The sequence below is a fragment of the Cetorhinus maximus genome, chromosome 20, assembly GCF_964194155.1.
Source record: "Cetorhinus maximus chromosome 20, sCetMax3.hap1.1, whole genome shotgun sequence".
NCBI classification, from domain to species: Eukaryota; Metazoa; Chordata; class Chondrichthyes; order Lamniformes; family Cetorhinidae; genus Cetorhinus; species Cetorhinus maximus.
Window position 1 is genome coordinate 6,033,744 of NC_135898.1, and position 12,015 is coordinate 6,045,758.

General features: G+C 41.6%; 1 protein-coding gene across 1 annotated transcript in view; it reads right to left on the minus strand.

Annotated features, from left to right (window-relative positions):
* bin3 (bridging integrator 3) overlaps nt 1–12,015 on the minus strand; it is a 127,918-nt gene that overhangs the window by 34,756 nt on the left and 81,147 nt on the right. Inside the window, exons 7-8 of the mRNA XM_078565406.1 lie at nt 7,071–7,212; nt 4,984–5,118 (exon numbers count right to left, since the gene is read on the minus strand). Of these exons, the coding sequence (XP_078421532.1) occupies nt 4,984–5,118; nt 7,071–7,212 (277 nt within the window). The remainder of the gene's footprint in view (nt 1–4,983; nt 5,119–7,070; nt 7,213–12,015) is intronic.

Sequence of the window (12,015 nt, forward strand, 5' to 3'; positions counted from 1 at the left end):
GCAGTTCAAAGGCAGGAAGAAGGTATTGAAATCCAATTAGCAGGCACTGTGTTTGATAACATTGTTCAGAAAGACACAGGAAAGGACCATTCAGCTGAAGTGTTTAACTCAAGGCAGTTAACTGAGTTGCAGCAAAACAATTTGCAATTAAAACAGTTATATCAGACAGCTTACTCAGAAACAGAGGCAAAATGTATTCCAGGATGTTATTACCTTAAGGGTGATATTTTAATGAGAAAATGGAGACAGGATCATGTTTCAGCAAATGAAAGCCTGAGGGAGGCGCATCAGATTGTTATCCCATTAGGGTACAGAAATGAAATTCTGAGGATTGCCTATGAAATTCCAATGGGGGAATATTTAGGAATTAGAAAGATACAGGCAAAAGTACAGAAACATTTTTATTGGCCTGGATTGCATAGAGATGTAGTCAAATTCTGTAGAACATATTACACATGTCAGGTGATAGGGAAACCACAAGCAGTGATTAAGCCGGCACCTTTATTCCCAATACCAGCACTTGAAGAACCTTTTACTAAGGTCATAATTGAATGTGTAGGACCCTTCCCCACTGTATTTACTGATAATAATGGATGTCTACACCAGGTTTCCTGAGCGATACCTTCAAGAAATATTACAAAACTAAGAAAATTGTGGAAGAGGTAACTAAATTTTTTACAAGATAGGGTTTACCTAAGGAAATACAATCTGATCAGGAGTCAAATTTCATGTCACAGCTGTTTAAGGAAGTAATGAACAGTTTGGGGATAAAACAGTTTCAGTCAACAGCTTATCATCCGGAGTCACAAGGAGCTTTGGAAAGATGGCATCAAACTTTAAAAACTATGATGAGAGCACACTGTCAGGATTATCCACAGGATTGGGACAGGGGAATTCCATTCTTGTTTTTTGCTATTAGAGACGCTCCTAATGCATCGACTGGTTTTAGCCCTTTTGAACTAGTTAATGGTCATGAGGTAAGGAGACCACTGAAATTGATTCATGAGAAACTGGTAGGTCAAAATCCAGAAACTACTCTCCTGGATTATGTACCAAACGTCAGAGAGAGCTTAGACAGAGCATGTGAATTGGCTTGGGAACATTTAAAGATACCACAGCAAGTGATGAAATTGAAAGCAGACTGGAAGGCTACAGCTCAGAACTTTACTGCTGGAGAGAAAGTGCTAGTTCTGTTACCAGTGCTGAGTGACTCATTCAAGACAAGGTTTAGGGGGCCTTACAGGATTGAAAAGAAATTGAGCAAAGTAAATTATTTAATAAATACTCCAGATAGAAGAAAGGAGCAGAGGGTGTGTCACGTAAATATGCTGAAAAAGTACTTTGACAGGGAAGAGGAACAAAAAGAAGTGTTAGTGGTGGTATATGATGAGAAAGAGGTAGAAGTGCAGGATTCTGAAATTGATTTTCCTCTAAACAAATCGGACAATGAGGGGGTGCTTGAAAATTTAAATGAAATATTGAGTTACCTTCCAGACAAGTGTCAAAGTGATTTGGAAAAGCTATTGCAGTCACACAAACCTATTTGTGGGAATAAGTTGGGGGAGGACAGATTTAGCTATACATGGTGTATTTGCAGCAGTTTCATCTTCGGTAAAGCAACATCCTTATAGATTAAATCCGGCAAGGTTATCACAAGTACAAAAAGAAATTGAGTTCATGCTTCAAAATGATAACATTGAGTCTAGTTTCAGTAACTGGAGCTCACCCATTGTACTGGTACCGAAACTGGATGGAACACAAAGACTGTGTGTGGACTATCGAAAGGTGAATGCGGTGACAAGAGCAGATTCATAGCCTATACCATGGGTGGAGGATTGTACTGAGAAAGTGGGACAATCAAAATTTATCACAAAGATTGATTTGCTAAAAGGGTATTGGCAAGTACCGTTATTGGAGAGAGCAAAGGAGATATCGGCTTTTGTGATGCCAAATGGACTAGATCAGTTTAAAGTCATGTCATTTGGTGTGAAGAATGCACCCGCATATTTCAGAGACTGACAAACAAAGTAATTACAGGTCTCAGCAATTATGCTGTTTATACTGATGACTTAATAGTTTTCAGTCAGACGTGGGAGGAGCATTTACAACATCTGGAAGAATTATTTACTCGATTACAAGGAGCTAATTTGGTGGTGAACTTGGCTAAAAGTGAATTTGCAAAAGCGCAAGTTATGTATCTAGGCCATACCATTGGACATGGCAAGGTGGCTCCAAGAGATGTGAAAGTCAAAGATATTGTGGATTTCCCAGTCCCTACAAAAAAACGAGAAGTTTTGAGATTTTTGGGCATGAGTGGATTTTACCAGAAATTTGTACCAAATTTTAGCAGTGTGGTTGCTCGATTGACTGAACTATTAAAAAAGCTAAGTAAGTTTCAATGGACACTGGAGTGTCAGAAGGCATTTGATAGTTTGAAAACTGTATTAATCTGCCATGGTGAGATTTGAACCCGGGTCCCCAGTGCATTACCCTGGGTCTCTGGATTACCAGTCGTGACAATACCACTATGCCACCACCTCCCCAAGTTGTTTCAAGTTTCCCTCTGGGGCAACTCAGCCTTTACATTGGCTGTGTCATAACAGAAGGCAAGACTGAAACCCTGCGGGGTGAGCCATTGTTAAAGCCATCTGAGTGGGATGTTTGGAGAGAATTCCAAGGCAGGATCTTCAAAGGTGGAGAATGGAAACCCTAGCAAGAAATACAAAGTTGCAGTGAGATCAGTTGACTCACAGTGGGACGAACGTCTGGGTGAATTTTTGAGAAACCTATGGACTCTTGGTTGCATCTATCATTTACTCTGTAGTGTGGCGTGTTCAACTACAGTTCGTCTGTTAATTCACATGCACCTGAATGTTAGAGTATAAGATACAAATTGTAAATTGTTTTATCTTTCTGAACTTAAAAAGTAAATTTTACTTCTTTGTTCAAAACCTGCGAAATCTTGTGCCTTTATTCAAAAGCAAGAATCTTTAATCTCAACCTTGATCTAACTGAAGCACCACATCCCGGAGTCTGGCTAAGGATTGTAACAAAACACAATAGGCTCCAAGTGCAGTCTGGACCTTGTGTTATGAGGTGTCCACACTTCACCTGTAGCCTTGCTCGCCGATTAAGGTGGGCATAGATTTTATTTAATCTTCATCGTTTGCAGCTAAGTTTCTCCAACAATGTGAGTGGCTATCGCGTCAGGTCAGCTGACTTCTTCTGCACAATTATCTACATGTAAACCTGCACAGATTCATCATTAGTGAGTCGATGATTATATAATTTCCTGTGCAACTTTCCATTCTTGTGGTACTGAGCTACCAGAAGAATATTGCTGAACACTCCCGCCTCCTCCTTCTCTTGAAAGACCAATGAAAGACCGAAACAAAAAAGCAGTGCTTGGTCCAACGCTGTCTTCTAGGAATACACACATAACTCACTCACTGCACATAGAAATCCAAAGGAGGTTTAACACTTTCTCCCCCGCCCCCCCCACCCCGAGACAAGTAAAATAGTTTTCCCATTTTTGTTTCATTTGCAAGAATTATAAATAGTTAGGTTCTGTCACTGGAAAATCCCAAGTACAAGAGAACCTATGATGAGGTTATCTGAAATTAAAGCAAACCACATATAGCCAAGGGGATGTACCTAATGAAAGACAGTTTCTGCTGAACAAGAAAAGGAAACCCATTTTCTGCCGTACGTTCCACTTCATTTCCATCAGAAAGCACTTGAATTCCTGGATAAGGTTTATTCAATTACTGGGGAGAGGAGTCCAAATAACTAACAGCAAGATATTCTGATCAATAATTAGTACCCCAACTGGGAATAAAACGAAATTCTGAAAAGGTTTTGGAGGACTGTGCTTGCTACTTGGGGCCCTTGCCTTGAAGCAAGTTATCTTCTCATTTAAGCATTTCACATAAAGTCAGAGTCATTTACTGCACAGAAAGAGGCCATTTGGCCCACTGAGTCCATGCCAGCTCTTCGCAGAACAATCAGTCAGTCCCACTCTCCTGCTCAAACATACTACAAGATCCCAGTTTCATTCCCAATCTGTGTTATATTAGCAAATCTCAAGCAAGACAGCGTATGGAGCTCTGTAACCAGACTGAGAAACCTTGAGATATATATATTTCACTTCTCATCACTACTGAGTGATCCTCGCTGATGTATGCTTGTGTGTAATTGTGTGTGTCTGTGCATGTGTGTCTGTGTCTGTGTGCGCGCGCGCGCGAACATACACATGAAACATCACCACCAATGCATGCAAGAACAGGAGAGGGGTCCACCGTGATGCATCTCAAAGTAGATTTGCCTCCCAGGTCACAACGAGATTTTAGATGAAGAATAGCCACTTGAACAAAGTGCAAGTGTTTCATCGGCACTCACAGAGTTATAGCTCAGGGGGAGTTTGTGTCTTCAGAGGTGAACAGCAGTAAAAACCGCTGGCTGCCATTCCTGTCTCATTTGAGCCTTTGGAAAGATTTCAACACCTGACCTTCAGCAACGGATTGTTTCAACCCCAAAGGGTGAGATTCAAAAACATAAGTGTGCAATCATGAAGATGTGGTAATTAGAGTGAGAGAGAAGATGTTCATTCAATATCCAAAGATTTAAACAGTCGGTTCCCATTTTCTCTCTCAGAAGCTCAATCTTCTATTCAAACGCTCATCTTAAACAAGCACTTGAAAAGTGAAGAAAGATCTGTGGGTTGCAGAAGAGTACACGTACTTGTGAGGCACAGCAAACTCAAGCATCACACAAAGCACTCAAACCTCCTGGAGGAAACTGCAAAGCACATATCCCATGAAACAAAGTCTTTCTGCCATCATTGAGTCTGAAAGCTAACTAAAGAACCAAGTCTTCTGCTCCAGTGCTGGATAGATAACTGAGAATCCCGAGCAACCAGTAACCAATTGAAAGGAAATAAACAAACAATGTGAGAGTTAGGGGGAGGCAAGCCTGTGTGCTTACCTGTGCACGAATCAGAGCTTCAAAGCTTGGCTGAAAGTAATCAATGCGACTATTGTAAAACTTTGGCATCTCTTCAAGCAGCTGCTTGTTTTTGGCTTCAAAATCTTCACGGACTGGCCTTAGCTCTTCTCTTGCCTAGGAAATGAAAATAACCAAAGAAATGCAATCTTAGGGTTTTGTACCAGATTTTAAACTGACAATAAGGAACCAGAACTGGAAACAGCTGTAAAACAATGGGGAAGAAAGTGGGTCTGTCACTGTCTAGCTCAGCTGGCCCTGCTTCAAGTTTGAAACTAATTCACAACATTCATTGGTCACACAATTAGAGGGAAATTCCATCTGGTCACGGAACCATGTTTTAGTCCATTAACAGCCTGCACACAAATTATATTTTTATTGGGAGGACAAAGACAAAGTCTGCACAGATCAGCAGGAAGCAGAGGCAGAAATATGTGGAGAAAGATGTTTATGTACACTGCAAGAAGGATTCAATCAACCAAAAAATAATCAGTCTAAATAATTGAACCTTTTGAGGGCCATCAGCACATTTCAGATTGATTGGCATGTGTTGGCTGTGGGTACTCTTCCTGGTAAACTTCAAAATTCCCTTACTCTGAATCATCCAGGAGAGATCCCATTCAGTTCTAATTAACCTGGATATGTAGCTTCATGTTGCAGAGAGGGTGGTGTCGGTAGGACTAGTTTCAGAATTACAATTTGTTCGGGATGTTATTTGGCTTGCATTATTAATGTGTTACAGTAAGTTGAGTTTTGCATAGTTTTTGGTGTCAAATGACAGAAGATCTATTAGCCAAGGCATGGAATACAAGAGGTTATGCTGGAACTACACAAAACACAGGTTGGCCACAGCTAGAGTACTGCATACAAGTCTAGTCACCACATTACATACAAGGAGGATGTGATCACACTCGAAAGGGTACGGAGGGGATTTACAGCAATGTTACCATAAATGGAGAATTTTAACTTGGAGGAAAGATTTGGTTGGCTGGCTTTTTCATCCTTTGGCACAGAAGAGGCTAAGGGGAGATTTAATTGAGGAGTATAAAATTATGAGGGGCCTAGACAGTGGATAGGAAGGAGCTATTTCCAATGGCAGAGAGATCAATAACCAGATTTAAAGCGATTGGCCTAATGATGATAGCGGAGTTGAGGTGAAATGTTTTCACCCAGAAGGATGGGATCTGGAACTCACTGCCTGAATGGGTAGTTGAGGCAGGAACCCTCATCACATTTAACAAGATATACTTGGATATGCAGTTGAAGCAGCGTAACTACAGAACATGGGCTGGACAGCAAGATTAGGCTGGATAGCACATTTTCAGCCAGCACAGACATGATGGACCGAGTGGCCTCTTGTTGTGCTTCACATTTTCTATGTCTCCATTTCTCCATTTTATTAGAAAACTTAAATTACCCCAATAGTTAGTCAGATGGATGGCAGACTGCTCAGACCTTGGGCTCTCTTCTTTTTTCATTCATCGCTCCCCTCTCCCTCCCCTTTCCCTCTCTGCTCATGTCCACATGTTTTTCTTTGTCCTGTTTTCACTTGACCTAGCCTTTCAGCTCCTCCAATGGCTCCGCAAAGTTATCCAATGAGCTGATTCACCAGGAGGGTCTCTGGTTCAGTACCTGCTCAGTGCAGAACTTGCTGATCTAGACTGGGTAGGGGCAGCAGTGCAGGGAATTCTGTGCCGGGGGTGAGGGCGAGGAACACACAAGCTGCAGTTCCTTTTCACGATCCGGAAACCCCGTGATGGCTGCACATGTCGACTGGCCTCAGCCATTTTGCTGGCCGCATGACCTGCCACATTCAAAGCTGATAGGTTTTAAATCTGGCACATGATTGGAGAGAGAACAAGATCGATCAAAAGAAATCTGTTGCTTCTTTTCCCCCGCCCCGCCCTTGCCCAAATCACCTATAGACCATAACTGATTGAAGCAGTTCCTATTTAACAATTACTCTCACTTTACATCAAAGAATAGGGTACAAAATACATCTGGCGTATCATCAAAGGAGAAATCACCAACCCTTCTAATTCCTTGCAGGAGTCTTGTTCCCACCTTACCTGGTGAAGCTTCACAAGCACAGGACCAGATTTCTCCTTCTCTTCGTACTTCTCCACTTTGGACTGCAATCTTTTATAGTCCTGCAAACTCTGTTCACGTCGCTTCACTGCCATGTTCAGACTTGGGAAAACGTTACCGAACCTTGATAATAACAAAAACAGCAACTGAAGAGAAACTGCTGAAATGCTCCTGTTATGGTCTCAAGCACAGGACAGTCAGTGACAAAGCCCACCAGGCGCACACATTTGAACCAGAAGGCTCTTGTGCCAAATCCAACTCCAAGACTTAAACGCATGAGCTACCTATGTGCAGTACCAAGGGAATGCCACATTGCCAGAGGAGTTACTAAAGCATGAATGTAAAAGAGCAAGTAGGTCTTCCATTGTCGACATACTTGTTCATCAACCCCAAGCTGGCAGGCTACCCATTCATTTTGTGATTGCGGACTTGGTCATATGTTAACAGTCTGGTGCATTTACCCATGTTAAATACCAAAGACTTGCAGAATATTCTGACAATGGATTAAGACACTACGTAAATGCAAGGGATTTTCTTTCAGTCTCTTGATGTTGCAGAGTGAATTAATATCCCACTGCTACTTAAGATGACATAAGGATCAAAGGCAGGTAAATCAGCTGTGATGAGGGTAAACAATGGAATGGGAGCAAGGAGCTGAATTGCCCATGATGACATCGCTGCTCCACTGTGCTCTGTCAGACACCATGCTCCTCTCTCAGAAACAAAGGATGATGCAAGGCAAAATGATTGTACACAATAGTTTTAGATCATCTACAAACAATAGTTTCAAATAATGACAAGCTGCAGATGGATGCTGTGGTACATGTTAAAAACTGATGCAACTCTCCTGCATAAACAAGTTAGTTTTGAGAAGGCCCACAACACATTTGTGAACCCATTCAGTTTTCGACGCTGAAGGATTTGCTGCATTTCCTACGTCTGTCCAGATTCCCAAGACTTGTTTTTCTCGTGTGTTTCCAGTTCACCAGCATGAGAAGCACAATATTACCAGCAAACGTAATCTGAATGCGGAACCTGTACGAGGTGCCCCTTTTCAGCGCCATGCTGCTTTCAGACATTTTGAGATCACGAAGGACCCCACAGATCAATACAAACATGCTGAAAACTGGAGCAGCTCAGCGCTTAACAGTTTCACTGCAGATGTACAAAAGCTCAACACCACTGCACGACAGACTGGGCGGAACTAACCATTCCAGTGACCTGTTGCCAAAACTTGTCATAACCCTGAAATCCAGCAGGTCAGTTTTCAATGCCAGACTCCAATCTTCGATCAAAAGGAACAGGAAGGAATTCAGTTTACTGCCGTGTTTTTGAGCTACACAAACTTCTATCGGTTAAGCGCTAATTTTGAGGTTTTTTTTGAATTAGAAACTTAAATATATCAAACGAACTACAATTGCTCTGAGCTAAGGCACATCTCCCGAAAGCTGAAACTGACGTGAGTTTTCCATTTGGCTGGGTGTCTCTTTGCCTCTTTCTGATTCTATGCTTTCGCCTTCATGAATAAATACCGGCATGGACTGGTTGGGCCCAATGGGATCTTTCTGTGCCGTACATGCAATGTAATGGGGTCAGAAAATTTGAATGCTAATGGACTTTGGAAACTGAACCATAACTTGGAAAGATAGGCGTGAGCAGAGATTCACAATACTCGTTCCACTGGAGCAGAGGAGGCTGAGAGGAGACTTATTAAAGCTTTCTCTTAAACAAAAAATTATGAAGGGTTTGAATAAGATACAAAACTCGATTTCCACTGGTTGAGGAGTGAATGATGAATGGAGGGGGATAACATTTAAAGCAGTGAGGCGAGGAATACAGAGATATTCCAAGCTTATAATCTCCTATTCAATTAAGTGGAGATGTTCGTTGATGATTGCACAATGTTCAGCACCATTCGTGACTCCTCAGATAATGAAGCAGTCCATGTCCAAATGCAGCAAGACCTGGACAATATCCAGGCTTGGGCTGACGAGTGTCAAGTAACATTTGCACCACACAAGTTCCAGGCAATGACCATCTCCAACAAGAGAAAATCTAACCATCGCCCCTTGACATTCAATGGCATTACCATCACTGAATTCCCCCCCTATCAACATCCTGGGGGTTACCACTGACCAAAAACTGAACTGGACTAACCATATAAATACTGTGGCTACAAGAGCAGGTCAGAGTCTAGGAATTCTGTGGCAAGTAACTCACCTTCTGACTCCCCAAAACCTGTTCATCATCTACAAGGCACAAGTCAAGAGTGTGTTATGCTGTGGCAGATGATGTGTGCTAGGTGAGCCAAATCCACAAGGGAAACTTGGTCACACTATCATAGCAGTTTTGCAATTTGTACTTATTACGATGTGTGTGCACTAAATTCAGAAGTAATAACTCCATGAGATTTTTTAAAATTAAATTAAAATATTTCTTAACAAAATAAAAGATGTCAAGCACATACATAGAACTACAATTACTACTATAATAACTGCTAAAATTCCTACTTAACCTGACCCCACCCTCCCCCCACCCAGTAACACTCCCTTTAAGGCAACTGTCCGAAATAGATTTTAAATTTAAAACAGATTCAGCGAGTTAACCCAATACCCTGGTCAGTGGAATTCCAAATGGCTTTTCACCAGTTTCAGTTCCATTAGACAGCAGACTTATGCACAAATGCTGGAGGCTTCATTAAGACGATTTCACACACTCCTGTTAGATCTTATATGGCCTTCTGACACATAGCCTTTCATTCTCCTTTATGTATGTTTCTCTCTTTTTAATATGTAAATTCTACTGTTCAATATGTCTCTGAGACTGTATCTTCCTCGTAACATAAAACCTTCCATGTTGTCAGTAACCTTTGGGAAAAATAAACACATTCCTTAGCCTTGCTTATCTGGCTAGTTGTAAACAAGACTAAGATCTCCTTGAAATCCAAATATCCCTTCATTTATCTAAAAATGCATTCCCTTTACACCCTACGTGCTAAGCCAGCATCCATCTTTACTCATTAGCATGTCAAACACCTAACTTCTTTTGGTGATTTAAGCGTGCAGTCTACTTAACTGCAAATGTAATTAAATCACACACAGGCCCAACTATACTTGCGCCCATGAACCTACTTTACAATAAACCACAATAATGTAATGAAAAAAATGTTAAGTTTCATGACAAGTGTGCTGGAATACTCTCCATTTGCCTGGATGAGTGCAGCTCCAACTAGACTCAAGAAGCTTGACATCATCCAAGACAAAGCAGCCCACTTGATTGGCACTCCATCCACAAACATTCACTCCCTCACCCACCCTCACATAGTGGTAGCATTGTGTACCAATTACAAGGTGCACTGCAGAAACTTACCCAGGCTCCTTCGACAGTACCTTCCAAACCCACAACCACTACCACCAAGAAAGACAAGGGCAGCAGATAGATAGGAATACCACCACCTGCAAGTCCCCCCTCCAAGTCACTCACCATCCTTCACTGTCACTGCGTCAAAATCCTGGAACTCCCTCCCTAACAGCACTGTGGGTGTACCTACACCACAGGGACTGCAGCGGTTCAAGAAGGTAGCTCACCACCACCTTCTCAAGGGCAATTAGGGATGGGCAATAAATGCTGGCCGAGCCAGCGACGCCCACATCCCATAAATGAATATATTTAAAAACCTAAGAATTAGGAGGAGTATAAGACCATTCAGCCCTTCAAACCTGCCCTGCCACTTAATATGATTATGGCTGATCTTGTGCCCTAATTCCACTTTCATGCCCACTCCCCATATCCCTCGATTCCCTGAGAACAAAAATCTGTCTATCGCAGCCTTAAGTGTATTCAATGATGGAGCATCCACAACCTTCTGGGGCAGAGAATTCCAAAGATTCACAACTATAGACAAAATTTCTCCTAGTCTCAGTCCTAAAACGATTGGCCCCTTATCCTGAGGCTTTACCTTTGTATTCTAGATTCCCCAGGTAGAGTTGTTTCTACCCTGTCAAAGTCCCTTCAGAAACTTGCATGTTTCAATGAGATCGCCTCTCACTCTTCTAAACTCCAGAGAAATAGGCACAATTTACACAGCTTTTCATCATAGGGCAACCTTCTCATCCCAGGGACCGATTTCGAAAATCTAAACTGATCTGTATTAGAGCTCATTTTCCTGCCTTGTTTCCACATTTCTTAATATCCTTACAAAACAAAATGAATCAATTTTGGTTTTAAATTTTTCAGATGAGCCCCCAGTCTCAACAGCTTTATGAAATGAGTGTTGCTGATTTATACTAATCCCACTTGTGGAAATAGTGCTTCCCAACATCACCCCTTAACAGTTCAGCTCAAACTTTATACATGCACTTTGAACCAGATGGTAAACAAATAAGTGGCATGCCTTTCAAATAAGTGAGAGACAAGAACAAATCAGATTAAGATTGAGGGAATAATGTTGTATTGTGACAGAAGTGATGAATATTCCTTCTGTCACAGGAGCAAATAATGATAGAATGAGGCCCAGTCAGACAGATGTGGTAAAATTCACGACTTGCTCTGCAACTCTGACATCATATGTGTCTACAGAATACCAAGGCTGGAGATAAGAACGATTGCTGGAAGAAATGGCTTGGGCAATAATAACAGAATACAGGGATTGTTGTGCAGGTTCCGCAATGAATAACCTTGTGGTAGGAGGTACAGTTCATGCATGCTATAATATCCAGAAAGATCCCCAGGCGACAGTAAGAAGCAGCAGGCTGATTAAGTTGCAATCAACAGGAAATGGCTAAGAACTATAAACAAATATCAAATTTTACAGAGATGCACATTTAGAAAGTTACCGATATCTACTAATCTCCAAACTCAAAGCAAAACTGAGTGTGTGGAAAGCCAGGAGAGCAGAATGGGACTGGATGGATTTTAAAGCAAGAA